We start from the raw sequence: 27,815 nt of genomic DNA, 5'->3' as shown, positions 1-27,815 counted from the left end.
GGACTCCACAGTAACTTCCCACGGTCGTTTCTTGTAGGCTACATTTTATTTTCAAAGTTAAGTTCATCGGTACAATATGCACAACTGGAACAAACAAACAGGAAAGGTAGCAAAAGACAGCTGGGAATTTCCCCCATCCCTTAATAGTAAGATATGGCTATAGTTATTGGAAGAGCTACGAGACACTGAACAGTGCCTTTTGCTAGCCATCACTTAATAACTCACCCATGCCCTTACTTAAAATAATTTTTCATGCGCTTAAATATTGGGGCAGGGTGGGAGTAGAAGGCATTTCGGGATTTTTTTAAAAAATCTTAACATTTTTGTGCTTTGACAAAAATTACCTCACAATTCAGGCAAAAAAGCACCAGAAAGCATCATTCATAAGGTACCATGGAATTAATCGGACCAAGTGCAAAGACTGGACCATTTACAATTTGGTCCACACAAAGCGCATAAGCAACACAAATGAAGTCTCCGTGTGGTGGCTGTTTTCCCAGCACAAGCTCTGTTTGTCTACTGGATTGAAATGCCAATGATTTTTCTCCATGCCACAGCAAAGCTTGGGGAGCGCTTGCAGTGACACAGAAAAACTGCTGCACATGGCTGGGCGAGCAATATTTTAAAAGAAGAAACAATCAAGTGGTGGCTAGTGTGTGCGGGCACCAGATCTCCCATTCCCTGTTCCTCAGAAGCAATCACTTGATGTATACAGTGCAAAGTCTCTGAGGTTTATTAGACTAGTGCTGATCTGCTGCCTAGGTTTTAAGTTGCACCTCACTGGACGGCAGCCCACGTAGTTTTCAGCTACATTCCCCCTCCTAGAGAGCATGGAAACCATGTGGTTAAGCTTGGACCGGATGACAGAGTAGTGGAATTCTCTCTCCTTGTTTAGTTTGCGGAAATAGTCTCCCCGGTGGTTGGCGGAGTAGTCCAAGGACCTAAGGGACGTCAGCGAGCCAGCAGAGCTTGCCCGAGAACACTGGGAGGACAATGAAGAAAGCGACCGTGCACTAGAAGAAGTTGAGGTGGACTTTCTAGAAATAGGAGATCCTTCCTTCGAGGATATTCTCTGATCCTGAGTTCTCTGATCAGGTACCCTCTGATCTGGGACCTCTTCCACACCCTCCCCCTTGTCTGTCTGCGTTACAGCAGTCTTCAGCACAACTGCCGTCTGAGTGCCCACCATTCTGGATCGAGTAGTTGTCTGAGTGGTGGCTGTCGCCACTGAAATACTGGTTTGCGTGGCACAGTTAAAGAGTACTGAGGTGGGCTTCTTTTCCGATGGTTCAGTCTGAGTTGATTGGCTCTTGGTCTCCTTCGGTTTTACCAGGGCCTCAGGACCACTGTGCCACTGCTCCTCACCACTAAGGTGAGGGCGTTTTGCACTCACCCTGCCTCCTTGGAGCTCTCTAGCCAGTTCTATTTCTCTCTCGAGCTTTTTGGGGGTGCTTGAGAGCCGCGCAAACTCGGCTCTCAAGAGGTTACCCACAGTGAAGTCTTTGCAAGGTGTTGTTCGGTTGGCTGGCTGCTCAGGGGCACCACTATTCCTGCAGCTGGATGGCAGCTTTGTGTTAATAGGCTTCGACTGTGCATAAAGGATCCGGAACTCCAGATCAAAGTGTTCAACCACTTGGCCCGAGAGTAGTAACAAGTTGCTGCTGTTGAGTTTCCCATCAGTCCACGTGAAGCTACAAAGAAAGGTGTGGGGAGAGAAAACAGAGCATTATGCTATGCACTCAAATCAAAGCATGGGTCAATAGCAAACACTCTTCCTTTAAAAAAGCAAAGAAAGATTTTATGACCTCTTGTTTATTGCTATGCATTGCAAATCATTCCCATTTCTCCAATTTCAAAATGAGGTTGGGAAAATGACTCAGCTGGGAACATCTAATGAGCCCATGAGTGAACAGAGATCTAAATATACACCCATCATTGTGTTCTCTTCAAAGTTTAGCTAATGAAGTAGCTGCAACTGCTAGGTGTATCTCTTCTTTTTGCGCATCTGTCTTACACAAGTTGTTAAGATACAAGTAACTGCTGACTTTTATACTTAAAAACAGTAACGGGGGAACAGCCATGGTTGTTCATTTCTTTGTCCCAGTAAGCCTTAGTCAATCTAAAATCTGTTCTGCACCTCACACAATCTAATCTAATTACATCTGCTTAAAACAGGGGTGCACAACCTTTTTGGCCCTGAGGGCCATATCTGGGCTATGCTGGAGGCCCAAGGCTGCCTCCAGTGCGCGTGTTTATACATAATTCTTACCAATTTGGACATATTCCTACCAAGCCTACAAAGCACAGCTCAATTCTATGCATGTCTACTCATACAAAACCCCCAGTGCAACAGGTTTCAGGCATGCAAAACATAGCCCAATTCTATGTCTCTTTTCACAGTTTCTCCTGTGAGAGACCTGCTCTTTAAATGGGCAGTATCATATACGACCACTGTGCCTCTGCTAGTTCTGTTGCACCAGCAGGACACACTGCTAGCACAACAGGAACTACTACTTCCCAAAGCAACCCTGGAAGTGAGTGGAAACACTAGTTCTGGAACAGGGCAGGTCAGCAGAGCTCCTTTCTGAATTCCGCTGACCTGCCTTGTTCTGGAAACAAGCATTTCTCCTCCTTTCTGCTTGTTTCAGGAACTGCTAGCACACAGAAAGTGTAGGACACTGTCCAATACCTTTAAAATGTAAAGGTATTTAAAGAGCAGGGTATTTAAAGTTTAAATGCCTTCAATTTGCTCTTATTTCGGATCACTGATTGGAGATGAGAATGGGGTTTCCTTGCTTAGTGCTGAACCCCCCTCCCCCACCAAATGATCTCAATCTAGATTGCTGTCCCACCATTGCGAAGGTGGCATGTGGTGTACAGGTTGTACATGCCTGGTATAACACCTTTTCCACTCCATCTTAAGACAGCTACAAATTACAGATCTTTGGACTTTGCCATCACAACCAGGCTTTTCAAACTCACCACCCTAGTTTTGCTTAAAATCTAATACAAATAAGACTTCTGCAGAACCGGAAAGCTTGTTCACTATTTTGGGACACTGTAGTTAATCCTAATAATGGTATTAACCTACTGATAGTTGGCAAGTACAAAGGAAATTAGTGCAATCCTATGGAGATAGTCATCAGCCTCTGAACTCAGAGGCTGATGACTATCTAATGCAGGGCAGCCAGAGCATGGAGGTGAGTTGGCTGGCTGGGGGATGCTGGGAGTTGTAGTCCAACACATCTGGAGGGCTCCAGGTTGGTAAAGGCTGGTCTAAAAGGACATATGTCACTTATTTATAATTAATATATATACATATGCCATACTGCCATGTCTGTGTATAAATGCAATTCAGGAAGCCAGAAGAGAAGAGAGCGCAAAGAAGCTCAAGGACACTAATCAACCTTCCATTCTTTCTTCAATGGGGACAAGGTCTTTCTTGTCAATTTTTCAAAGAGATAAAGCGTTCATGGAGAGAAATGGGGATGCAGCATGCTGGAACCTGGTTTAAAGAAATGATGCTTCAGGACTGGAGGCTAGCAATTTGACCTTCTAACTGTTGAGGCCATGGCAAACATCCCGTGAGACCACACTAGCTCTCTCGGTATTTGTAACAAATACAAAAGGTTCCTTACCTGTAGGAGCCTGTAGTCACTCTTACACCATCAACCAACATGAACTTCTCATGGACACTCCCAATTATCTTGGCTCCTGTTCTTGCATAATAAGTGTTTCCAGTAATAGTTCGGACTCTCATCAGCTGTTTTCAAAATGGCACACATTTTAGACAAAATTGCCAAGGCAATATCTTATACCATTTGTAGAAACAAGCCCATGTTTGCATTCCTTTGTGATGGTTATAGCCTTTCCTTCTACATACGATGCATGTTAAGGCTTTAGAGAGGGTTGCCTGGCATTTATATCCTTAATACCAGTGCCAATCAAAGTGCATACTGTATGTAATTGGGACACGTCTTCATAGGATTAGCCCTTTGTTTGCACTTTTAAGTCAACTAACATTGCTATCCATGTGTGAATTAGGGATATGGTAGACTACACATGAAAATGATGTAGTATAAGCTAAACGTTTTGGTAGCATCAAGTCTCCTTCCATCAAAAGGTATGGAGATTGCCAGAACTATAAATAACCACCACCCATATTACAGTGGTATTTTTAAAATTTGATCTGCACCCCGCCTTTCCATCAAGAAAGCCACCGATAATCTAATGGGCAAGGTACCAGTCCTTTACAAATGCACAGACTACTAATGGAGTTTCCTGTTTCTTAGTCCCAGTAGCGAATCTGTTCAAAATTAAACATAGGCCTTGTGGTGCAAAACCTCATATCAGTCAAGGGGGTGGGGCCAGTATCTCACCCACTCAGTTCCTTTGATGCTGTAGAGATACCATAATACAGAAGTCTTGGTGGTGAAGACAGACAGATTGTACGGCTGCACAGAGAGCTACTTGAAGAACAGAGCTGCCCTTACCTCCCAATGGCAGTTTTCTCCGTTGTGGCCTCTGTGCAGCCTCACATAATGAGAGACTGTAAAGTTTTTACCTGGGGTTGGGCATAGAGGCCAACATGAAAAAATGCCAAGGAGAGCCCACCCACTTTCATGTGCTGTGGATGACGCTAGCATTGTTGTAGAAGCAACATGAGCTGTCAAGAGACACTTGCTTCATGCTGGCATTAAAAAATACCGGCTACAGAATTTAGTCACTGGCCTAGAGTCTGGAAGAAAGCCTAAATTCTTGATTTCTTCATGCATAGTAGGTGGAGAGCCCTATTTCTCCTGGAAGCCAGCAGTTTGGTACATGCCAAAGTGGCTCTGCAAAAACACCTTACAAGTGGAGTGTCCATTCATTTCTATAATCCGACTATGGGTTTACTTTCCACAGCCATGGTCACTATAATTGGCAAAGGCGCCACACTGGATTTTAACATTGCTTTGTCCTTATAGATCTTCATGAGCAGTATAACGCATTGAAGGGCAGACAGTTCACCAACAACTCTTGAAGATGTCCAATTAAAAATCAAATGGCTTAGCCATTAATTGCTCAAGATAGTTGTTTACCTCAACAGAGCCTGTGAACTGGGGGAAACAGACTTATTTGAGGAGAAGATGAAGATTTAAAGAGAACTTCACTCGGAAACGTGAACTCAGTAAAGAACTTGGCACCAAGTTCTTTAAGTCAAGGGAGGGGATAAACCTCATGCTCCAAGCTGTAGAAGTTTCTATAATTATACATAATTGTAGAAGCTTATAAAGCTTGGAGCATGAGGCATTTCTTCTTCCTTGACTAAATGTGTTCACATAACCCAGATTAAACCTGTTTTCCTCTTGTAAATGGAAGTGTCCTGTAACTTACATTTTCCTGTTCAGGACAGAATTCCAGGTTTTTGCACATTTCCATGAAATGACAGAGAAAGGCCTGATCCAGAAGGATGTAAACAGGAATCAGCCTCTTTCTACAGGCTTCTTGGAGGTCGCTGAAGATGTCCATGTCTGTGAAGGAGTCCATAACTATAGCAATCACCTGGAAGATTAAACATCTTTAAGAAAAAACAAATAATTCCAAGATGTTATGCAGGAGTTTATTTTATAAAAGGGATTTCAGTTTTGGCACCTAGCAAGGTGAAACACTTTTCCTGGCTACAGCAGCTGACCCATCATCCCACCGTGATAGATTATGTATCCATCATGTCCTACCTTTGGACCTTCTTCCATGCAACTTCATATTTGGATATTCTTCCCCTCTAACAGTTAAGCCACCTCAATTTGCCTTCAGCAAAGGCCCACCTGAGATCTAAAACCCCTGTTTAACCATGGCCTCTTGCTCTTGCTCCTAGTATTAATCAACACCCCATCCAGTCACAGGGAAACTATAGGAAACTAGAGCAAACACTCATGGCCCACATCACTTCAGCCTCACCCTCCACAACCCTTCACCTTTCCTCTTAAAACTCCCACTTCCCATCACCCCCAACTATAAAGCCATGTAAATTCATTCTGGGATCCATCTCCCTCCGGAATGAGTGCCACTATCCTCTTGCTGCTATCTGAACATTGCCAAAAGATGTTTAAGGAGGACAAGGCCATTTGACATAGTTGACTGGGCTTCTGGACATAGATATAATTCATGTTTTATGTGCAAAGACCCCGGGGAGAGCCTCCACCCTCCAGTTACTCTTGCTTTAGTTCCCTCCAAAGTCTCATTTATTGCTACTTTTTCATTAAGTCCTGGCCACTCCCCTGATCTGCCTTATAGCTTGTTGACACACTCACCTAACCAAAGATTCTCTGCGTATAGCTGAGTATCCGCTGCGCAGAAGGGTGAGATGTGACGCAGGTGCTCCATGGAGAGGGCTATATGGATGAATCAGGCCTATATGAAAGTTCTCATTCTACCCGGCATTTTTGCATATGGCTGTGCACCTGGAATGTTTGCATGAAACTGTGAGGGAAGAATGGGTGGAATCCAAGACAATCTTTGGCTGTGTGTGTGTGTGTGTGTACTTGTCTCTTTTGGTGACAAATTGCCACTGCTGCAGAATAATTGCCACTGCTGTATAGCCCCTAAGAGAGCAATCCTATGGCCTGACTAGCGGGCCATAGGCTATGCTCATTTGCAGGAACCGACCTCAGAGCCTGTGCTCTGAGGTTGGTTCCCAGAAAACTGACTGCCCCTCTGGTCCGAGCTGCCTCGGAGGCAGCACGGAGAAGCCCCACCCTCTGCGCTTGCAAGAGGAGCGCGGAGTGACTGAAAAGGGGCAGGGGCGTTCCAGGGCAGGGAGAGCAGAGCTGCGCGTATGACACATCCGATGTGTCGTACGGCAGCTTCCTCTCCCGGTTGGCCCCCCCGCCGCTAGACAGCCAGAAACAGCTGTCTAGCGAAAAATAGCAAGGCAGGAGAGGCGTGGAGGGAACAATCCCCCCCATACCTCTCCTGCCTTGCTTTGGATAGGTGGTCGCCTCCGAGGTTGGGGGTGGCCACCTATCTAGTTAGGATTGTGCCCTGAGTCACTAAAGTGTTAAGCAGGAGCAACAGAATCTGCCCAATACAGTTCGTGTACTGTACCAGCTTGGTACAGCTTTTGTTGGAAATGCTAGGGCTGCTTATTAGAAGGACTTTAAAGAGTTTCAGATATTAAAACCAAGCCTGTAAGCAACGCGTGACCTCTATCTTATTTTCAAAGCACTTCATAAGCATTAAAGGTGGGTCTGGGGAAAAATATGTTAACATTTGGCACTAGCACTGCATAGGAATCTCAAGTATTCCTAGGTGCTGGGAGGAAATAAAAAAAAAATGTTCCTGAGATTTTTTCCATCCCTACTTTAAGGAAAAGTATAACTTTCTCCTGTTCAGTTGAAGACCCCAGCTGTAAAATAAAAAGATATGCCTTCCACTACAGAGATGTTATGAGGATAAAATAGAATTGCAGCTTATCTGGGAAGGGTTCTATGATTCATGCTACTGCAATTGGCCTCTGCGTGCGTGCATATGTGAGTGCGCGCGCATTCACACCCGTGTTTGCATCTGGTAACAAACAGGCTTTGGTCCCCATTTGGCAAGATCCTGGTTAAACATATATTCTCACAATCCAAAGGGTATACTATGGTCATAAGTAGATACCTCCACCCACCTCATTACTGCTAAGGATTTCACATGTTTCTGCAGTTTCCCTTGCTTCTAGGGCCTTTGCAGTTAATATCATCTCAGTGCCTGCAGCGATACTGTGGTAGAGTCAACACTCTTTCACCGTTTTCTCCACTCCCTTCCTCCCAGGCAGAGGTTGGGCCAATGTGGCAGATCAAGCAAATCTTTCATATTTGCATCATCTTACCCCTGCTGCTCCATTTGGAAACTGCATAATCAAATGCCTCCAAGAGAATTCTGGAATTAAAAGTGAGATTCCAGTGCCTAATACCACCCAGTATAGTCTTCTGACCCAGGAATAATAAGTGTGTCTCATCTCTGAGGTTTGCCAGATGAGATACAACTGTACCAGGCCATGAGAAACAGATCATTAGTATCCTTTTACTGATTAGAGAGGAATCTAGATAAGGAGGTGCCAATGTTAAATTTAGGGTTACGACTTTCACTTTAGTAAGGTGTCATAAAACTATAAGGCCAGATGGGCCATCAGATAAATGATCAAGAAGCCTCATCCCAGACTGTAAATAGTAAGAAAAACAAGCTCACAAGACAGGCTTATGTCAAGGAAATATGTTTGTGTCAAAAACATACCTGTAACATGTCAAAGGAAGCTAAAATGTTTGGATAAGTATGTTAGTATGCGCATTAATCTCGATAAGAAGCTTCAAAATTCAATAATCTTATTTAGACACATGAAGATCTAAAGTAGAAAGGTTATCTTTACAATTCTTGGATAAGAAATATAAACTGTAGTAAAAAATAGTTTGGACATATTTTATAGAGAGCCAGTGTGGTGTAGTGGCAAGAGTGTTGGACTAGGAGTCGGGAGCTCCAGGTTGTAGTCCCCACTCGGCCATGGAAGCTCACTGGGTGACTTTGGGCCAGTCACAGACTCTCAGCCCAACCCACCTCACAGGGTTGTTGTGAGGATGAAATGGAGAGGAGGAGGATTATGTAAGCCACCTTGGGTTCCTTGCAAGAGGAAAAAAAGGCAGGGTATAAATGCAATAAAATAAAAATAGCATCCAAAAAATATATAAAGGAGACTCAGAACATACAACAGTTGCAGCTATCCTTTTGGATCAGCTACCCCCAACTTGTTGCCTGTAGAATCAACCTGATAAGCTTGATATTATCATTGAGAACTAGCAAATGTACTTGACTCTGCTTAGAAGCCTTGTTTAAGAATGATGTTAGATGTTTCATGTGTTTGAATTTATGCATGCATATGCTCTTGTATTTATGCTAATACTTTGTAGTAAAAAGACAAATCTTGCCTGAGTGTTTCTTAAGAACTAGAATTCTGTATTACCCATACCAGAGTGAAATATTAAACCGGCTCTAGATAGTATCTGGTTGTAAGAGAAATCTGGCTATACACAGTAGACAGGTGAACAGTGGTTGCCAATGTACTGACAATGTAGTCTGAGAGAATCTCTGAGTCAGGGCACATGCCACACCAAGTACCAGCTTGATGCAGCTGGTTATTGGGAAGGCCAGTGCTGCTTATCAGTAGGATTTGAAATAGTTTCAGATATTAAAACCACATCTGCAAGATGCACGTGTCTTCTATCTTCTTTTTAAAACACTTCATAAGCATTAAAGGTGGGTCTGGAAAAAAAAGTTAACATTTGGCAGTAGGAATCTGCATAGGAATCTCAAGTGCTGGAAGAAAACAATAAGTGTTCCTGAGATTTTTTTTCTAACTCTGCATTACAGAAAAGTTTAACCTTCTCCTTTCTGTTCTGAGTTGAAGACCCCACCTGTAAGACAGAAAGGAGCTGACTATTACTACTATAGAAATGTAATGAGGACAAAATAGTAATGCTTTCGAGGCTCTGGGCCTATTACGCACATTCCATGGATTATTAAGAATGCCACTTTTTACTAAGCCTTTCCTGGATCAAGATAACACTATCACATTCTCATTGTACTAGTGATATAGTAGAGAAAGGTTGTTGCATTATCAAATCCTGACCTTTGTGTGGACTGGGGGTTGGATTCAACTTTGCAGTTCCGATCACAGAACGGATACCACTGGCGGAATGATACTTCCCCCTCCTCCCTGCAGCCCCCGATCTGCTCTGGAGGGACTTCCCTGTCTTCTCCTCCTCCCTGCAGCCCCCCGTGTGCCCTCCAAATCTATTCCAGGCAGAGTAACTGGGTAACGGCAAGGTAACTGGGAAGAGTTGTTATCCATTCTACAGCAAAGCATTGTGTGGGTGGGTGCATGTGCTCCAAGGGCTCTGAGCAGCTGGCTCTGGCACAGTCTGTGATGTGGGTTTTTTGGAAAATTTCCCGATGCCATTTGCATAGGGTCATTTCCGTAGGAAAATTTTTCGTTTGGGTTGGAAAATTTTCTGATGTCCTAGATTAGGGGTGGGCAACTTGTGGCCCTCCAGAAGTTTTGGTCTACAACTCCCATCATCCCTCACCATCTGGAGGGCCATGTATTGCCCACCTTGCCCTACAGAGATCTAATTTACTTTACTTGTATTTAGTAAAGAAAGCTTTAAAAAGTACTCCATGTTAATTTTTTGTCCCAATACATGGCACGTATTTGACCTGAAATAGTTGATGGGAAAAATTAAAGCACACTTAGGGCGCAATCCTATGGGGATAGGCAGTCACCTCCGAACTCAGAGGTGACTTCCTATCCAATGCAGAGCAGGAGAAGCACGGAGGGGTTTGTTCCCTCTGCGCTTCTCCTGCCCTGTATTTACGGCTAGACAGCTGATTTCGGCTGTCTAGTCACGGGAAGGCAGAGCGGGGGAGGAAGCTGCCGGACGACATAGAATGTGTCGTACCGGCATTTCCGCCCTCCCCGGCCCAGAATGCCCCATTTTGGCTGCTCTGTGCTCCTCTTCTGAGCGTGGAGCACGGGGTGTTCTGTGCTGCCTGTGAGGCAGCGCGGAAGGGAGGGGGAAGGTCGGTTCTCTGGGAACCCACTCAGAGCGCGGGCTCCAAGGTCAGTTCCCAGAAACCCACATATCCTATGGCTGTCTAGCCGCTGACTAGCGGCCATAGGATTGCTCCCTTCATGAGATTTAAAAGTTATATTATATAGGATTTTTTCTTGGAATACTTGTAAACATTTAAAGACAATAGCATGTACTTCCCTTACATTGTTTACATTTAAAGGGGGGAAAACAAAGGTACTGAAAACAGTTGACACCCTAATTAATTTTAGCAACCCAAATAAATGTGCATGATATGCTGACAACCACTCATCCATTTCAACAGAATTCCATTATCTTCCACTGAGGGTGTTGGGACACCTTCAGTTTTGCTGTCCTTATTTATTAGCTCCATTTCATTGAGACGTGTATGTATTTCAATAACAAATATGTATTCTCTCACATACTTGCTAAAGACCTGAAGAACATAAATTAATTACAACTTTGAAACTGCCAAGCTTGCCTAATATTGTATTTGCAATTGGCATAAATTCATTTTTACTAATGACCTTATGAAACAGAAAAATTTCCGCAAAAAAAAATAAAGCACTGGAAAATTTCCTGCCCACACCACTGGGCACGTTTGCCTCCTGCACCACCAGCACTCTTTCGACCACAGGACTGGCAGATTGAGCTCTATGCTTCAAAAGGAGCTCCTAGGCTAAAGTACCATCCCTGGAACTTTGGCAAATACTCCATCAGCTGGTCGATAGGCCAATCCCTTCATATCTTGGATTGCCTGCAGGGCAATTCAGAGCTTCAGTTCCTTCCTCTGGAATTTGACTCTTGCCTGTCTTACCGGCCTCTGACCCTATTTGATCATTTACTGCTGCCTCTGGTACTTGAATTGTGCCTCCTCTGTACCATGCTACTTGCAATTGATATGTCCTACAGAGTCCCCAAACCTGACCACTAGGGGGCTCACATTGCTGGGCACACTGCCAGCTTTTAATACTTGTAGTATTATTACAACACTAATACTATGATTTGAACATATGAAGAGTTATTCATATTGTATGGATGAAGGGTTGGGGGAGAAATTTGCCAGGGTTTGATCTACAGATGCAAAGCACCAATTTTGCCACTAAGCAATGAGCTCTGCCCATCAGTGTTCCTGCAAGGCTATTCCAAGCCTCTCTTTTCTCACAGCCTCTCCTAACTTACAGTGGAGCTATGTGCACCCATGATTTAAATAGACCTCAAGCCTTTCATCTGAAGTCCTCATCACCGATGCAATGAATATGAACTTGAGCAAACTCCGGGAGAGAGCGGAGGACAGGAAGGCCTGACGTGCTGTGGTCCATGGGGTCACGAACAGTCAGACACGACTTAACGACTGAACAACAACAATCTTACCACAACACGGAAGGCTGGAATATATTGGCTTGAGAGAGAAGAAGTCTTCTAACAGAAAGCGGTTATACAAGTATTACGGGTACACTGGTCTAGTATTGTGTCAGGCAGTTGAAGACACACACGCTGCAGTACTCATACCCCAGAGTGTTTGGGTGTGTTATCTTATGCAAATGTTTAGCTTGTGTGGTATATTCAGTCAATTCTCATAGAACAGGAAGATCCAGGTGTTCATTCCTACAACCCTGTCATCTGTTTACAGCAGCATACAGTATTTAAACATCTGAATCCTAGGTATGTGTGCACAGTACCTTCCCACACCAGTTCTGCACAACAGCTAAATTGTGGGGAATGAATGAAGCAGATGCTCTTCTCCCAAATGTGGAATGGGATGTGCTCATTTCTTTCAAAGCTGCCTTGCAGTTAGCCACGAACTTTATTTACAGTGCAACCCTATACATGTCTACTCAGAATTAAGTCCCACTAAAGTCAATGTGGTTTACTCCCAGGTAAGTGAGCAAGCCAGCTTGACTTTGAAAGCAACCCTGAAGAAACCTAGGTAAGTGAGCAAGCTGCCTTGACTTTGAAAGCAACTATCTAAGAAACCAGAAGCATTCTGGTAACAGCTTAAAGTACTGTGATCTATATTGTTTGGTAGACAGTGATTATTCCTTACGTGCTGAAGCAGCAACCAACCAAGGGCATCCATAAAACCCATGGATTTGAATTCTGAAATTCAAATTAAGAAACACACATCTAATCCATGTTGGCTTTTTTTTTTTTGCCAGAGCGCAGGTAAAAAAAATCAACAACATGTCTGCATGTAGAGTCAATAAAGAGTCCCATGACTAAACGAGTTTAGCATTGCAACACAATTAGTTATTAGGAGACAATAAGCCAGTCAATATAAGCCAATTTTGAGCAATCAGACATTTACCCTAAAGGTCTCAACACTATCATCTTCAATCTACCTGGAACTGTATGACAGATTCACCCATTGGACAAGTCCTTGCTGTTTCTTGGCTACAGGGCAAACAGAGGACATGCTCAGAAATAGCAAAGAGGTGAAATTAGTTAATTGCAGTTGTTCAAAACATTCATGGTTAGGTATGAATCAAAACAAATTTATACCTAATGGCACCACCCCCATGTTTGGATGATCAGAGGTCAACTTTGCAATGTGTCGACCCTTTGGTGGCCCAAGTTGAGGGGGAAGGGGCGTGGCTAGCAGCAGTCATGTTTGCACTGAATATCTTTAACATTTCCTTCTGACTAAGATTCAGATGCTTGCTTAGTATACTGAGGGTGCAATCCTAAGCATGTTTAGACAGATAAAAGACCTACAACTCCCAGCATGGCTGGCTAGGGCATGCTGGGAGTTGTTGGCCTTTTTTCCGTCTAAACATGCATAGGATTGCGCCCTTAGAAACTGAATAAAGACTTGCAGTTGTCATATTTAGTCTTTAATATGTAGTCTATAATACGGTTTGTGGAATTCTGAACCACCTCCACCTTTTATCTTTATCAAGGACAACTGATAATGCAACAGCCCATCTCCCCTATGAGAGGTTACAACAGCAGGGATTGTTTAGCTTGGAAAAGGAGACATGATAGAGGTCTACAAAATTATGCATGGTGTGGAGAATGTGGATAGGGAGTCATTTTTCTCCCTCTCTCAAAATATTAGAACCTGGGGTCATCCTATGAAACTGATTGGTCGGAGATTCAGGACAGATAAAAGGAAGGACTTCTTTACACAGCGCATAGTTAAACTAAGGAACTTGCTTACCACAGGATGTAGCCATGGCCACCAATGTGGATGGCTTTAAAAGGGGGTTGGACAAATTCCTGGAGGACAAGACTATCAATGGCTATCTTGATGACTATGTGCTATTTCCAGTACCAGAGGCAGTGAGGCTACGTACACCAGTTGCTGGCAAACATGAGTGGGAGGGCGCTGCTGCACTCATGTGATACTTGCGGGTTCCTGGTCGACAGCTGGTTGGCCACTGTGTGAACAAAATGCTGGACTAGATGGACCCTTGGTCTGATCCAGCATGGCTCTTATGTTCTTAACCCCCCCTTCCCCCCAGCAGGGAGGCATGTTTGTGCAGCTTGTGGCATCCTGAAGCCCTAGCTTTCACTTTTAAAGAAACTTCTACATCTGACTTTCAAAAGCTCTTTGCAATAAGGGGAGCCATACAATAAGCAAGAGCCAAAAGCTCCAAAATCTCTTGATGTGGAGTGGTATATAAATATTGTAATAAAAAATAAAAAGCTCAGTTAGGCAGATGAACTAATTGCACAGTATTTTGGTTTATGGCCAATATATCCTGATTCTTTTTAAATAGTCCCAACTATCAAAAAAAGGGTAAAGGATTTCCAGAGAAAGAATATTGTAAATGTACAGCATGTCCCACCAAGTGATTTCAGCCACCAAGTTAACAAAAACCGGCTGCATGTAAAGTGATTCTACTGCAGTTATGGACACTGAACACATGGGTAAGGACTATTGCTTACATTTCCCACCACTCTGAGTGCCCTGTACAGGGCTGGGAAGACCATTCTGAAGCCTTCTAAAAGAATAAAAACCAGCCCCAACCCCCATTTCATGCTTCGTTTCCGATCCACCCCTCAGCTTTAAGAGATTGCCAGCTTGAGTTCTAATACATCTGGAACTCTGAGCCCAAACAGTCATAACTTTAAATGTGTTTCTACCATCTATGCCTCTCACCCTCATTTTTTCCTCAGAGTAGGCCTAATCTGGATCAGAACCATAATGAGAGAGTAAGGGGCTTTTAAGATCTGGATTAGGCCCCCGAGACTAGTCTTGAGCAAAAATGAAAAAGACATAGCTGCTAGACACAACCTTAAGTAATGTCTGTTTAGGCCCCAAGTCAAGATCCGCCAACGATATGGAGATGAAGCTGAAGATGAACTAGTTACCAAGGAGGACAGGGCTCATGTACCTTTAGCAGGACTGCAGAATTTCAGTATGTGCATTTTGGCAGGTGCAGCTTTGCCCACTCCTGCATGACACCTTCTATACAAACATAAAAAAAACACAGGAGCCCTTTCCTCTTGCCTTCAGTGACTATCCCTGGTTTTCGTTGACAGAAGAACCAGTGGTGCCCAAGTCCAGAATCAAGGTGAAATTTGTGGCTTTGGGGCGTTTCTGCCAGCCCAGTCACTGAATAGCATTCCCAAGGCTAAATCAAAAGTGCCTATGTTGACTCACCTGTCACTAAGGAAAAAAAGCCGTTTCTATTTAATTACTGTCATCTCAGTCACTCTTTAATTATGTTTTATTTGATAGCTTACAGCATAAGCCTTACACCCTTCCCTCTGGTTGGACCGTGAGTGACCTCAAGCTAAAAGCCGAGCCATACAAGTCAAAAGGCTACAGCATGGTTCCCCATTTCACGCCTCCTTTCCATTAAGACATCCCCAAATTCTACAGATCACAGCCCTCTCAGAAGGATGCAGGGCACTGAATTTGCAAGAAGTTCTCAAGCAGTAAGACTTCACACCCTCCTCAAGTCACCGAAACTACACAGTTTCATCTGCCCCATCATGGTTTCTTACCCTTTCTTTTAGGACTACCGTTTTCCAGACAGCTCAGTTTCAATAATATGGAACAGCCTTTCCCCACCCAGCACCCTCCAGAGGTGTTAGACTACAATGAATCACATACTGGTGCTGCAATGCTAAGCTAGACTCCTCTCCGCACTGCCCGAAGTGGCGTCATGCCACGAAATTTTGTGTGTGCCTTGTCTTAGAGATGTAAAATTTCTGGAAATTTTGAGGCCATGGAAAAAACTGGCTTTTGGGGGGGGGGGGTCCAAAAATTTGGAAATTTTGGAAAAACAGGAAAATAAGCAGTACTTATTTTTTAGCGCTCTTTACAGATCTAAACTCACTTTGTTGCTTTAAGACAGCCTTCCCCAACCTGGTGCCCACCAGATATTTTGGACTTCAGCTCCCATAAGACTCAGGCAACAAGACTAATGGTCAGGGATGTTGGGCACTGTAGTCCCAAACATCCAGAGCACACCAGACTGGGAAGGGCTGCTTTAGGAACATAAAGCAGCCTTTCTCTTCCAAAAGATATTTTACATATGACTTTGTTTGCTCATAAAATTATTATATTTTAAAACTTTAAAAAGTAAACCCAGTAAACTTGTAATTATTATCTGAATACAGTATAACTACATTAAATGACTGTGGCGCAGAGTGGTAGGCGGCAGTATTGCAACTGAAATTCTCCCCACGACCTGAGTTCAATCCCAGTGGATGCTGGGTCCCAGGTAGCTGGCTCAGGTCGACTCAGCCTTCCATCCTTCCGAGGTCGGTAAAATGGGTACCCAGCTTGCTGGGGGAAAGGTAGTCACGACTGGGGAAGGCAATGGCAAACCACCCCGCTATAGCCATGAAAACACCAGTGTAAGCAGGCATCCCTCTAGGGGTCAGTAATGACCCGGTGATTGCACAGGAGGAACCTTTCCTTTCCAGCAAAAAAACACAGGACTCTACAGAACGAAACCCAAGCTGCCAAGAATGCACATTTACTGTCAAGCATGCACAATGGTGACTCTACTCACATGTTGGGAAGCTGAACATAAATTTCTAGCAGTAGAATATACTTTAGATCAATCATTTTAATAAGGAATGAAAGAACTAACTATGCTGGGAATCTTACAGAGAGGATGAAAAATATATTTTCCCCCATGGCTTCATTATTTGCAGACATTTTACATCCCTTGTCTTTCTATAAAAGTGTTCTTATTACATAGTTTTTAGAAATAATTTTTGGGGAGTAAAGACTTGGTAACAATACATACTTCATCTTATATTCTAAAAGAAAATATTTCATAAGCCAAAGCTGTTTAATTTCAGGAAAAAAAAAACAGTCCTTGGAAAAAGAGACCCCCCCCCCTTTTCCAGGTCTTCGCATCTCTAGTCTTAATGGCAGATCTCACTCTTCTGAGAGTGCGATCTGCATTTAAAGCAAGGTGTACACTAACCATGCACCTTGTTTCAAAATGGAAATGTAGCTGCAAAAAAGCCACACCACCAAAATTCGCCACCAATTTGGTGGCAGTGATGGGAGGGTGTGTGTATGTGGCCCTGGTGGGGCCCAGGGAGCAAAAAATCAGCCCCAGGGACCTCCAGAGTTGCCCACCCCCTGTGATATAGGGATCAACCATAGATCAATCAATTACATTCATCAGCAATTTCTCCAGCATCCACAAAATACTCATTTTGGTTGAAAGTCAGATTTTATTGTGGTCATTTTCCTCCATGCTATGTAATTGATTTCAAAATTTTAATCCCGTCCTTCAGCAGAAACATTCTCAGAGTGGTCAACACACACACACTCACAATAACATCAAATTATAATCATGATTTCCACGTGTCTGCTAGGTATGCATCATGACAGCTCCATTTAATAGCTTCATCTTGCCTGTCGTTTCTGGAACCTGAATCACTTGCTTTTTTGTCTTATCTGAATCACTTGCATCTCCATTGCAGAGGGTTTCCTTCCTCATAAAGGAAAGTAGAATACAACAAGATCAGCAAACTCCCAACTGATCTGTTAAAGAAAACTGGATTAAAAGAGTCACCTGAAGGCATTGTAGAATAGGCATGGAACCAGCAACTGTGTTAGAGATTGACCCAAAAGACCCCACAATCCTTCAGAACAGTTGATACCATGCCTCTCTAAAGTGATCATTTCAGCCACATTTCTAACAAGACAGAAGTGGGCCCTGAAACAAAATGTTGCAGTCTGGAATGTTCCTGTTCAGGGTTCCAGTCAGTCAGCCACTCCATTCTATTCTCCCCCACACCCAAATTCTCCACATGCACAGAACAGTAAGCATTCCATGCCAACTGAGCATGCTCGTTCCTCATTGGGCTGTTTTGAGGGGGTTTGTCTTGAACTTTTTTTTCCTAAAGAGGTTTTGTACTTCTGGAAGCCTTGGAGTTCCCCTAAGTCTGCCCATGCTGCCATCTTGGTTTGGATGGTGCCATTTTGGCTACATGAAGACTTGACACTGAGAATAAGTTCAATATTAATGTCTAGGATTTTAATCAAAAGAGAGAAAACATGAGTGTCAAATGATCAATGAAATCTCTGTGCAATGTGTTAAAACTTCCCCTTTTCCCACCCACACCCCAGGCCATGTAACTACATGTAGTGTAGTTAATGTAAGAGCTATGCTGGATCAGACCAAAGGTGTATGCAATCCAGCATCTTGGTTCACAGTGGCCCACCAGATGCCCACGGGAAGCCCACAAGCAGGATATGAGTGCAACAGGACCTTCCTGCAGCAACTGGTATTCAGAGTCATGTTGCTTCTGATCATGTATATGAATCCTAATGATATAGCCATCATGAGTTGTAGCCATCAACCCCCTATCCTCTATGAATTTGTATAATACCTTTTAAAAAAATCATCTAAGCCAGTAGCCTCAATACATCCTGTGGTACTATGCATTGTATCAAGTAGAACTCCCTTTGTCTCTCCTGAATCTGCCACCATTCAGCTTCACTTGACAACCCCGGATTTGAGAATTATGAGACAGCAGTGCCAGCTTCGGGTTTCTGAGGGCCCTTCCTTCTCACCCCCATTGCTATTGCTCCTCATCCTCTTTCTCATCATTGTAATCGCTTGCTTGATTGGCAGAGAGCCAGTGAGCAAGTAGGCAGTGGCATTGCCTCCTCCTCCTTCTCACTACCACTACTGGGCCAGAGCGAGAGGCAGGAGAACAAGCAGGTTGCAATGGTGAAGAGGAGGAGCAACTCCAGGGGCTCTTGTCAGTGGCCCCTGCTGGGATGTGGGCCCTCAGCAGGTGCCCAACCATGCCTACCCTTGACACCAGCCCTGTGAAAGAGGAAGAAAAAAAAAAACTTAGTTACCTTCTGGTTTTACCAAAAGGAAACTGGGAGGTAGTGTTGATGAATCCTGTATTATGGAGCATTCTCAGACACAATATTTTGCAGTGTACTATAGAGACCAAGAAGCAACAGTCCATTGGAAAGATGTCAGAGGCAAGTTGCACCTTTTCACCCGCTCCCATTTCTCCCTTCAGAAATCTGGTGTGCTCTTTCTGGTCACTTTAGGACATCATTACCAAAGTAGAGTGTACGAACATAACAAAAGAGCAGTCCTGAACACCTAGACACCTATCTAGTCAAGCAAGCTGTTTTCCACAATGGCTAACTAGATGTCCATGGGGAGGCCACAAGCAGGACACAAGGTTAACAGCTTCTCTCCCTTTCGATTCCTAGGAACTAGTATGGCACATGAATATATCACATGGCAAATAAGCGGTTGTCCATTCTCTATACCATGACTAAACAGTATGACAGGTGCCTTCGCAAATTATATTGGATATTGCTTCCACTACAGCCTCTTTTCACAGACAATAATTCTGGAAACCCATAGCATATTTGGTAGTTCACCATCTTCTCAAAGGCCAGTGGGGAAGGAGGTGAGCTTAAGCCTATTTTCTTTCAGGAGCAAATAGCACTGCATCACACAAAGTGGAATGGAACCAGAACCGTCATGGTTAAAATGGATACACTTCCAAGTTCTTTTTATTAAGACATTTAAAGAACACAGAATAAGGGCGCAATCCTATCGAGATAGGCGGCCGCCTCCGAACTCAGAGGTGACTGCCTATCCTAAGTAGGGCAGGAGAAACACGGAGGGGATTGTGCCCTCCGTGCTTCTCCTGCCCTGCTTTTTTGGTTAGACAGCCGATCGCGACTGTCTAGCTGCAGGAACATGGAGCGGGGAAGGAGGCTGCTGAATGACACATAGGATGTGTTGTACACGCAGCTATGCTCTCCTTGCCACGGAACACCCCCAGCCACACCCCTTTCCGGCCCCTCCACACTCGTCTTCTGAGCATGAAGCTGTTCTGCGCTGCCTCCAAGGCAGCGCGGAAGTGGGGGGAGGTCGGTTTTCTGGGAACTGACCTTGGAGCGTGGACTCTGAGGTCAGTTCCTGGAAAACGGCATAGCCTATGGCTGTCTAGTAGCCATAGGATTGCTGTCTAAGAGACCTATTGGAAACAACATATGAATGACACAGCCGCCCCCAAACTAGCACCCTCCAGATGTGTTGGCTACAATTCCCATCATCCCTATCCAGTTATGCTGGCTAGGGCTGATGGGAGTTGGAGCCTACTTCTAGAGGTTGGAGAAAGCAGTACATCACAGTCACTGGTTTCTTTTGATGGAATAATTAAGCAAAGCAGCCCAAATACCTCCAGGAGAAGCTTAGAAGTCTTTGTTATCTTATTGTTGCATCAATACCTCTGACTACTTGGCTTCTGCTACAAGATCTTCTAAACCCCATCTTGGACAATTTAAATGTCATCAAAGATCTAAACACTACCACCTGTTTAGGTTTGTAATACAGAAAACGTGTACTCTTAGTTGAAAGTTCTGGTTGGAAGCAATTCAGCAGTCACCCGTAGTACTCTAGCTTACTCGCAACACTTACACATTCCATGTAGTTTCAAATATACACATCATTTCTACATAGATAGCAGCAAAAATGTAGGAAAGATGTACGAAGCAGCCCTAACTAGAGATTCCTGTAAGAAAATTCTCTCCCTGTGGGTGTGGAAACAGTTGCCAAGCTCAGACAGCAGGGCAAGAGTGGGAGGGAAATTGTGATAATGTAATTAGTTCAAGTCTTTAATGTATGTTTTAGATGCTTCTTGAATGAATGAAAGAAAAATCCCCTGCTTCCATCAAGTTATATAGAGGAGAATGTTCATGCACATTTCAGCTATACAATGAATCATTTTGAATTGTATTAGCAAAACGACTAGCAATCACAAAATTGAGAGTTATATTAGCATTTTAAACCGCTGATGTCACAGAGTCCAACAGCTGGAAATACTAGAAAAGAGGTAAGTGAAGTGTTTACATCCTGGTATGTACCAATTTCAGTCCGCCTATTTCTGGGTGGAGCAGAGGCCACCACTGCTGCAGGAAACGGAAAGAATGGGACGAACAATCTCCAGGAATCAGCAAACGCAACAGGTAGACTAATAATAGATTAAGACCTAAGAGCACCACAGACCCTGGAACAAGGCTTACTGCTAGTCTTGTGGTAGAAATGGCTGGGCCAGAATTCCTCCCCTGATGTCATGTCTGCAAATGTCAAAGTATGCTTCCTGATTTGGGTAATGTCATTCCAACTATCTTCATGTTCTTTGTTCTTGGCACTATATTTCATACCTGCCGCTATTTATTCTTATTGTCAGTGACAGCCCCTGCAATTTTGTCAATGACATCCTTATGCCACGCTCAGCATAACATCATGGATGCCAGTAAGCAAAGCCCCATGCTAAGACAATGAAGACAAGAAAGACAAAATGGTGCCAACAGGAACAGCACTGAAACATGGCTTTTCAGCAAGATTTTTTTTTTTCTGGCGACTTATTTAGTAGTGTAAAACCTGCTAACTTTGAAGCAAAGATCAAAAAGGGACTGTATTTGGTATAGCTCTAGTATAAGGGCTGGGACCATAGTTCAGTGGTAGACCATCTGCGTTGCCTGCAGAACATTCCCTAACATCTCTAGTTTTAAAACAGCAAAAGATATGTAGTAGCCTGGAGCTTTCCAGATGTTTTGGACTACAACTCCCATAAGTCCCAGTTTGCAAGGCCAATTACAGGGATCCTGGAAGTTGTAGTCTAACACATTTGGAGAGCACCAGGTTGCCTACCTCTGGAGTGGCCAGTACTAGGCTAGATGGGAAAGTAGTCCAACCTGGTAGAAGGCAGCTTCCTGTGTTCCTAAAGGGAGGTCCGCTAGATGGCATGACAAATGCCACCAGGTGGAATAATTCAGGGAGAATGCATAGCCTGTCCTGGGAAACAGAATTCTAAACATACTATTATAATGTTCTTAATTATTACCACCACTACCAAGTGCTGTAATTATGTCATGTACACCAATGGCATTTGAATTAGATTATAACTACTCTTTAAAAATTGGTCACCCATAAAGATAGAGCTGGTTAATATCCTCTTACGTGGTCAGCCTCAGCCATCCTCACTTTTGCTTTATCCTCCTGGCTTACAGTAGTCAGATCAGTCCTTGCACAGTCAAGAGTGTAGGTACACACCTAATAGATCTGCTCTTCCCACTTCTGTTCCACTATTAGGTCTCATTACCAAGACATCCTTTCTTCCCACTGACTATATTGCTCTTTTCTTGTTAACAACAGGCATTTCAGTGTTGTGCAGGCAAAGAAACATTCAGCCAGCTAATGGAGTCCCTAGTATGCATCACCCTACACTCATTAATCATGAGGACATACTCAACTCAAGAAAAATCAGTTAATTATTGCCTCTACACAAGGCTACAGCTTCCTCTACTTCAATATTCTTAGCTAGGATTACCATCCAGTACTTCAAAATTAGATCACTAGACCACTCCCATGCCAAATATAGCTCCACTGTATGATGCATGACAGCACTGCCATATGTCCCAGATGTACAAAGCCCTGATCAGAATCTTATCACAGATCTGCATTTTAATAAAAACTAAAAAGCTACCTGTGATCTTCTTGGCAAGTCCCTCTTTCCATCTGCTGAGCTACGTTTTCTCACTTAAACTGCTTAGGGAGAAGGGTCAGTCATGGAATGATGACAAAAAGTCATCATAGTTGACAGGGCTGATTAGGTAGAGAGAAAAGCCTCGCCTTGGGCTTAGTTTGTTAGGGATAATGGTCAAAACAAGTAGGAGAGCAATCCTATGGCCCCTAGATAGTGTCTGGGGGACCATAGGATAGTTCGGATTCCTGAATCTGAGGTCAGAGACAGCACCACCCCCTCCCAGCCAGAGCAGAGAGAACCACGCCAGCTGACTCTCCCAAGTTGCAAACGTGACCTTGGAGAAGAGCGAAAGGGTACAGTTCTATGGGCAGGGAGGGGAGGTGACTGGGGAGGTCAGCTTATGAAGAATCCTCTGCCCTCCCCAGCCTCCTTCCCTCCTGCTCTGCAGAGCCCCAGCTAGACAGACAAAAAAGCCTGTCTAGGAAAAATGCAGAGTGGGAAGAGCACGGAGGCAAAGATCGCCTCTGCACTCCTACTCTGCATAGGATACCCATCAACCTCCAAGTTCAGGGGCTGATGGGCATCCCAATAGGATTGTGCTGTAAACTGAATACTATTGGCCAGTCAACTTAGAGAACAGAAGGAGGTGGGCATCTAAAGTACATCACAAAGAAGAGAAACAGGTTCTCAGGATGCAAAAAAAAAATTATTGTAGAAGCCCTACAGTCAGTTTAAAGAGAATGGATATGTGCTACACAGGATGCCCACTGAGCTCAAGGGCTTTGGAAGCAGGTTCTCTGTGCCTACAAAACAGCTGAAGGATGGAGAAAACTCAGAGTGAGGCAAGAGGAGTGTGTGTGCTCTTGATTTAGAGAACAAACACATACAGGAGCTAATGCAGCATACTGATTAGCAGTTGAAGCAGATCTTCTCAGCTCCTAGGTTAAAGTCTCAGCCCAACCTTGAGTTCACTGGATGGCCTTAGGCAAATGTTCCTCCCTTTGTAATAGAGGAATGATACTGGCTTACAGTAGCCAGATCATCTGACTCCTTCATAGGGCTGAAGTGCTGAATAACTAATATGAACGCATCTGAAGTGTTTTGGACACATGGGGAAAAAAACCACTCAGCATTATAATGAAGGCTGGATTTCATACATTAATTCAAAATAAACAAGCTCCCATCACTGGCGTTTGTCAAGTGAAGGAGCTATCTTTGGCTTCATGTCATCCCAATACACAGAACTGATACAAATTAGCAGAAGTATGATCTGATCATATATGCCCCAGAACATGTATTCTGCAGGAGTTCCTCCTTTGTTGAATTTCTAATTATTTTGCCTAAATGTTAGCGGTTGTTGTTGTTGAGTCGTGTCCGACTCTTTGTGACCCCATGGACACACCAGGCCTTCCTGTCCTGCGCTCTCTCCTGGAGCATGCTCAAGTCCATATTCATTGCATCAGTGATGCTATCTAGCCATCTCATCCTCTGCCGTCCCCTTCTCCTTTTGCCTTCAGTCTTTCCCAGCATCAGGGTCTTTTCCAGAGAGTTTTCTCTTCGCAAAATATTAGTGGTGCAGCTAGGTAAGTTTAGACCCTGGACCTACTGATCTTATGGGGGCCCCCCTTTAGATAGCCACGTGTATTACTTCAGTTGTGAAGCATGCAAACATTTATCTTCCCCCTCCAACTGCCTTTCAATGCTTTACAACATTCCTGACATGTTAGAACAACAACACAACTGCTTGCCAACCTTGATGAAAAACAATGCTCCAAGCGTGAGCAGTTTTGCATTTCAAACTCTAACTCACACAGCACCATAGGTAAAAATTGAGTTTGAGTCTGCTGCCCTCATCCTCTGCTGCCCTCTGGGTGGACTTCAGCCCCCAGGTCCAACCACTGCTTCATTTAGCTCCAATATTCAAGTTCACATGGCTGAGGAGGGAAATACCTTTTATCATGCATTTTGAGTTGATCTGTTAACTTATGACAGTTATTCTTCTAAATTTGCTTTCTAAAACTATAATAAATTAAGTGTGGAAAAATATGCATCAGATTCGCTCACTAATTAACAAAGGGTGATAGCCAACATGGAAACTTGCAACTTAAGGTGTATTCTATGTCTATGTTTAGACAAAAATAAGTCCTACAACCCTCAGCTTTCCCCAGCCAGCAGCGCTGGGGGTTGTAGCACTGCTTTCTGTCTATACATGCACAGGATTGCACCCTTATGGAATTATACAGGCAGCTGTTTAGTATTTCTTCATACATGGCAGTATCAGTTGATTTTTAAAAGCTTATGAGGCTCACTTTTAAGCAAATAAAAATGGGAGGCACATAATCCTTCCTTTTCTCAAGCTTAGCCTCTGCTCACACTCCATAAAAGGACTGTTCCAGACTTCTGCTCCATTCAAACTGTACTGCTATTGAAGGACTACTTATCCGCTCTTATTCACATTAAACAGCATATAGATAGATATATAGATAGATAGATAGATAGATAGATAAGGACAAGTAGCTGGGGATTTTCAAGCTTTTACTACACCTAACAGAACACGCCCCCTCCATGGATCACTGCCTTGCTGTGGCGAAGCGGCTTGAGTAACTCAGTGAAGCCATAAGCTATGCAGTGCAGGGCCACCCAAGACGGAAAAGTCATGGCTCCTTGGGAGGAAAGCTATGGCAAACCTAGACAGCATAGTAAGAACAAGAGACATCACCTTGCCGACAAAAGTTCGTATAATCAAAGCTATGGTTTTCCCAGTAGCAACGTATGGCTGTGAGAGCTGGACTATAAGGAAGGCTGAGTGCCGAAGAATTGATGCTTTCGAACTGTGGTGCTGGAGAAGACTCTTACAAGTCCCCTGGACTGCAAGGAGGTCAAATCAGTCCATCCTAAAGGAAATCAACCCTGAGTGCTCATTGGAAGGACAGATACTGAAGCTGAAATATTTTGGCCACGTAATGTGAAGAGAAAACTCCCTGGAAAAGACCCTGATGCTGGGAAAGACTGAAGGCAACAGGAGAAGGGGACGGCAGAGGATGAGATGGCTAGATAGCATCACTGATGCAATGAATATGGACATGAGCACACTCCGGGAGAGAGTGCAGGACAGGAAGGCCTGGCGTGTTATGGTCCATGGGGTCATGAAGAGTCGGACACGACTGAACAACAACTTCACACGCAGATCCCTCCCCACAAATGGATCAACAACCCAAGTACGGGCCAGACTCAATTCACAACACAGCTATTAGTTCGGCACCATGGAGAGGTGGGCAAAAAGAATTCCACCTTGATCAATCCTCAACAAAAGGGTCTGAGATTAACAGGACAGGGGAGCACCCCTTTAGTTAAGACCAGTCACAAAAAACATATATATTTTAAAAGTTCTACCATTATAAGCCTGAAACTTCTATTGTTTATCAAATGACATCTGCTGACCTAGTTGGTTGAAAGTGGGCACCGATGATCTACCTCACGCGGTCCACAACTGTGCAAAATCTCAAACCAATCCAATGAAAATTATCACGCGCAGAGCAATTTAACATGTGCTCAAAACTGACACACCATTTTTTCTGCAGTTAGTGGCTTGTCCTATCGCACATTTCTTTAAAAAGTTGGTTAATGTATTTTATTGAGGCTTATCGAGGAGGCGTGCTTTTGATTTATGCTGGGCTCGATCTTGGCAATAGCCAACGGTTAACAACAAACAACGGGGAGGGGAAAGGAGGAGCAACTAAAGCATTTCTACCACCACCAAAGTGATCACCAATTTAGCACACCTCTAAAGCGTACAAGTCGCCTGGAGGATACTTACTCAAGATCACCGAACACGGATTGGTTACCCATACCCATTCTGTCGTACTCATGCAGGATTGTTAAAGAGTGGTAGGAAAATGTTCGAGAAGGCTCCGGGTCGAGCGTGGCTGCTGGAACGCGGTCAGACGATACTAGTTACTTCGGAATCATAGTACGTGAGTCTGATCTGACTCTACATACAATGCTAGATAAATTTGCTTATTGCGCATGTAGTCCACACAACTGGGGGCGCAATCCTATGGGGGCGCATGTTTAGAGAAGCAGAAGTCCTACAATTCCCAGCACACCCCAGGCAGCTGGCTGGGGGTTGGTGCGAGTTATGGGATTTTTGCCTCTCTAAGCATGCGTAGGATTGTGCTCCTAGTTCATTCAAACCACCAAGGGCAGCTACTGCTGGAGGGGTCAGGATTCCACCCAACGCTCGACTCTCGCTCACCTCCCTGGCCGACCGGATCTGCTTGCGCACCGCCTCCTTGCAGGGGTAGACGGTCTCGCCAAAGCTGGGCTGGAAGTGGGCCTCCACCCGGGTGAGCCCCCGAAAAGAGCCGCTGACGAAGGCCGGCCAGCCCAGCTCCAGCACCGGCGGCTCCGCGTCGGACTGCGCCGGGAAGTAAGTGAGCGACGAGCAATCCGGGGAGGCGTTCAGGGGCTGCTCGGCGGCGGCGCTGTCGTCCGCCCCGGGCGGCGGCACGGCGGCGCGCAGCACGGCGCGGATCTCGGGCTCGGAGAGGAAGGCGCGCATCTTCTCCCGGCGCAGGAAAGCGTGGAAAGCCGGCCGGCCGGCGGCCACGAGCTCCTCCAGCGCCAGGCGCTGCGCCTCGCTGTAGGCCTGGGGCGGGCTGCGCGGCTCCCGCCCGCGGAACCCCCTGAGGGGCGCGTCGTCCAAGCACTGAGACTGATTCGCCATGGGCCGCTCTCCGCCCGCCGCGGGCCACCCTCCCCTGGGAGTAATAAGGCAGCGGAGAGGCGGGCAGCCACTCTTTATAGGGAGTTTGAATCGAAACGCGTCTCCGCGCGTCCGCGATAGGCTGGGGAGGCTCCCGCTCCGCCTTTGAGGGGCGGAAAGGACTGGCTGGTTGGCTGCGTTTGAAGTTGCTTTCCCAATCGAGCGAGGAAGAGGGCAGGATCTCGGCGGAGGTTGAACAAAAGCCGCTCTCCCTTCTCCGCGCTCTCAGCTCCAGCGCGCTGAACTTCCCCCTCCTCCTGGCCCGAAGTCTGGGCGCGGTGGGAAAGAGGCTTCGGCGGCCGCTCCTGCGCTGCGATTAGGCAGGTAAGGAGGCAGGTTGCCGCGTCAGCTGTATCCTGATGGAGGTGGATAAACTCAACCCTTTGGGCGGTCTTCTTGCCGCACACCTTGCTGCCGCCTCTCTCTGCCTGCACGGTTACATCCCAGAACGGCAGCCGCCTCAGTGTGTGACAGCAAATCAATGATTT

The 27,815-nt window shown here is 44.8% G+C and overlaps 1 protein-coding gene across 1 annotated transcript; it reads right to left on the bottom strand.

Moving 5' to 3' along the window:
- Window positions 1-27,374, bottom strand: LOC146348741 (protein FAM83D-like). Its single transcript, XM_084853939.1, has 4 exons — window positions 26,818-27,374; window positions 5,377-5,544; window positions 3,639-3,763; window positions 1-1,691 (listed from the first exon to the last, which is right to left on the bottom strand). The coding sequence occupies exons 1-4, from the start codon at window positions 27,286-27,288 to the stop codon at window positions 689-691; spliced, it is 1,767 nt and encodes a 588-aa protein (XP_084710065.1). The 5' UTR covers window positions 27,289-27,374; the 3' UTR covers window positions 1-688.
- Between the last annotated feature and the right edge of the window lie 441 nt (window positions 27,375-27,815).

Source organism: Heloderma suspectum, chromosome 4 (genome assembly GCF_057233095.1).
Source record: "Heloderma suspectum isolate Gila_16-S chromosome 4, 16-S_ref, whole genome shotgun sequence".
NCBI lineage: Eukaryota > Metazoa > Chordata > Lepidosauria > Squamata > Helodermatidae > Heloderma > Heloderma suspectum.
This window is presented reverse-complemented; position numbering and strand designations above follow the sequence as displayed.

Coding starts and splice junctions, on each gene's coding strand:
- LOC146348741 (XM_084853939.1), bottom strand. CDS start 27,288: ATGGCGAATCAGTCTCAGTGCTTGGACGACGCGCCCCTCAGGGGGTTC. Junction 3,764..5,376: donor TCTGTCCTGAACAGGAAAAT/GTAAGTTACAGG, acceptor TTTTGAAAACAG/CTGATGAGAGTCCGAACTAT. Junction 1,692..3,638: donor GTGACTACAGGCTCCTACAG/GTAAGGAACCTT, acceptor CTTTCTTTGTAG/CTTCACGTGGACTGATGGGA.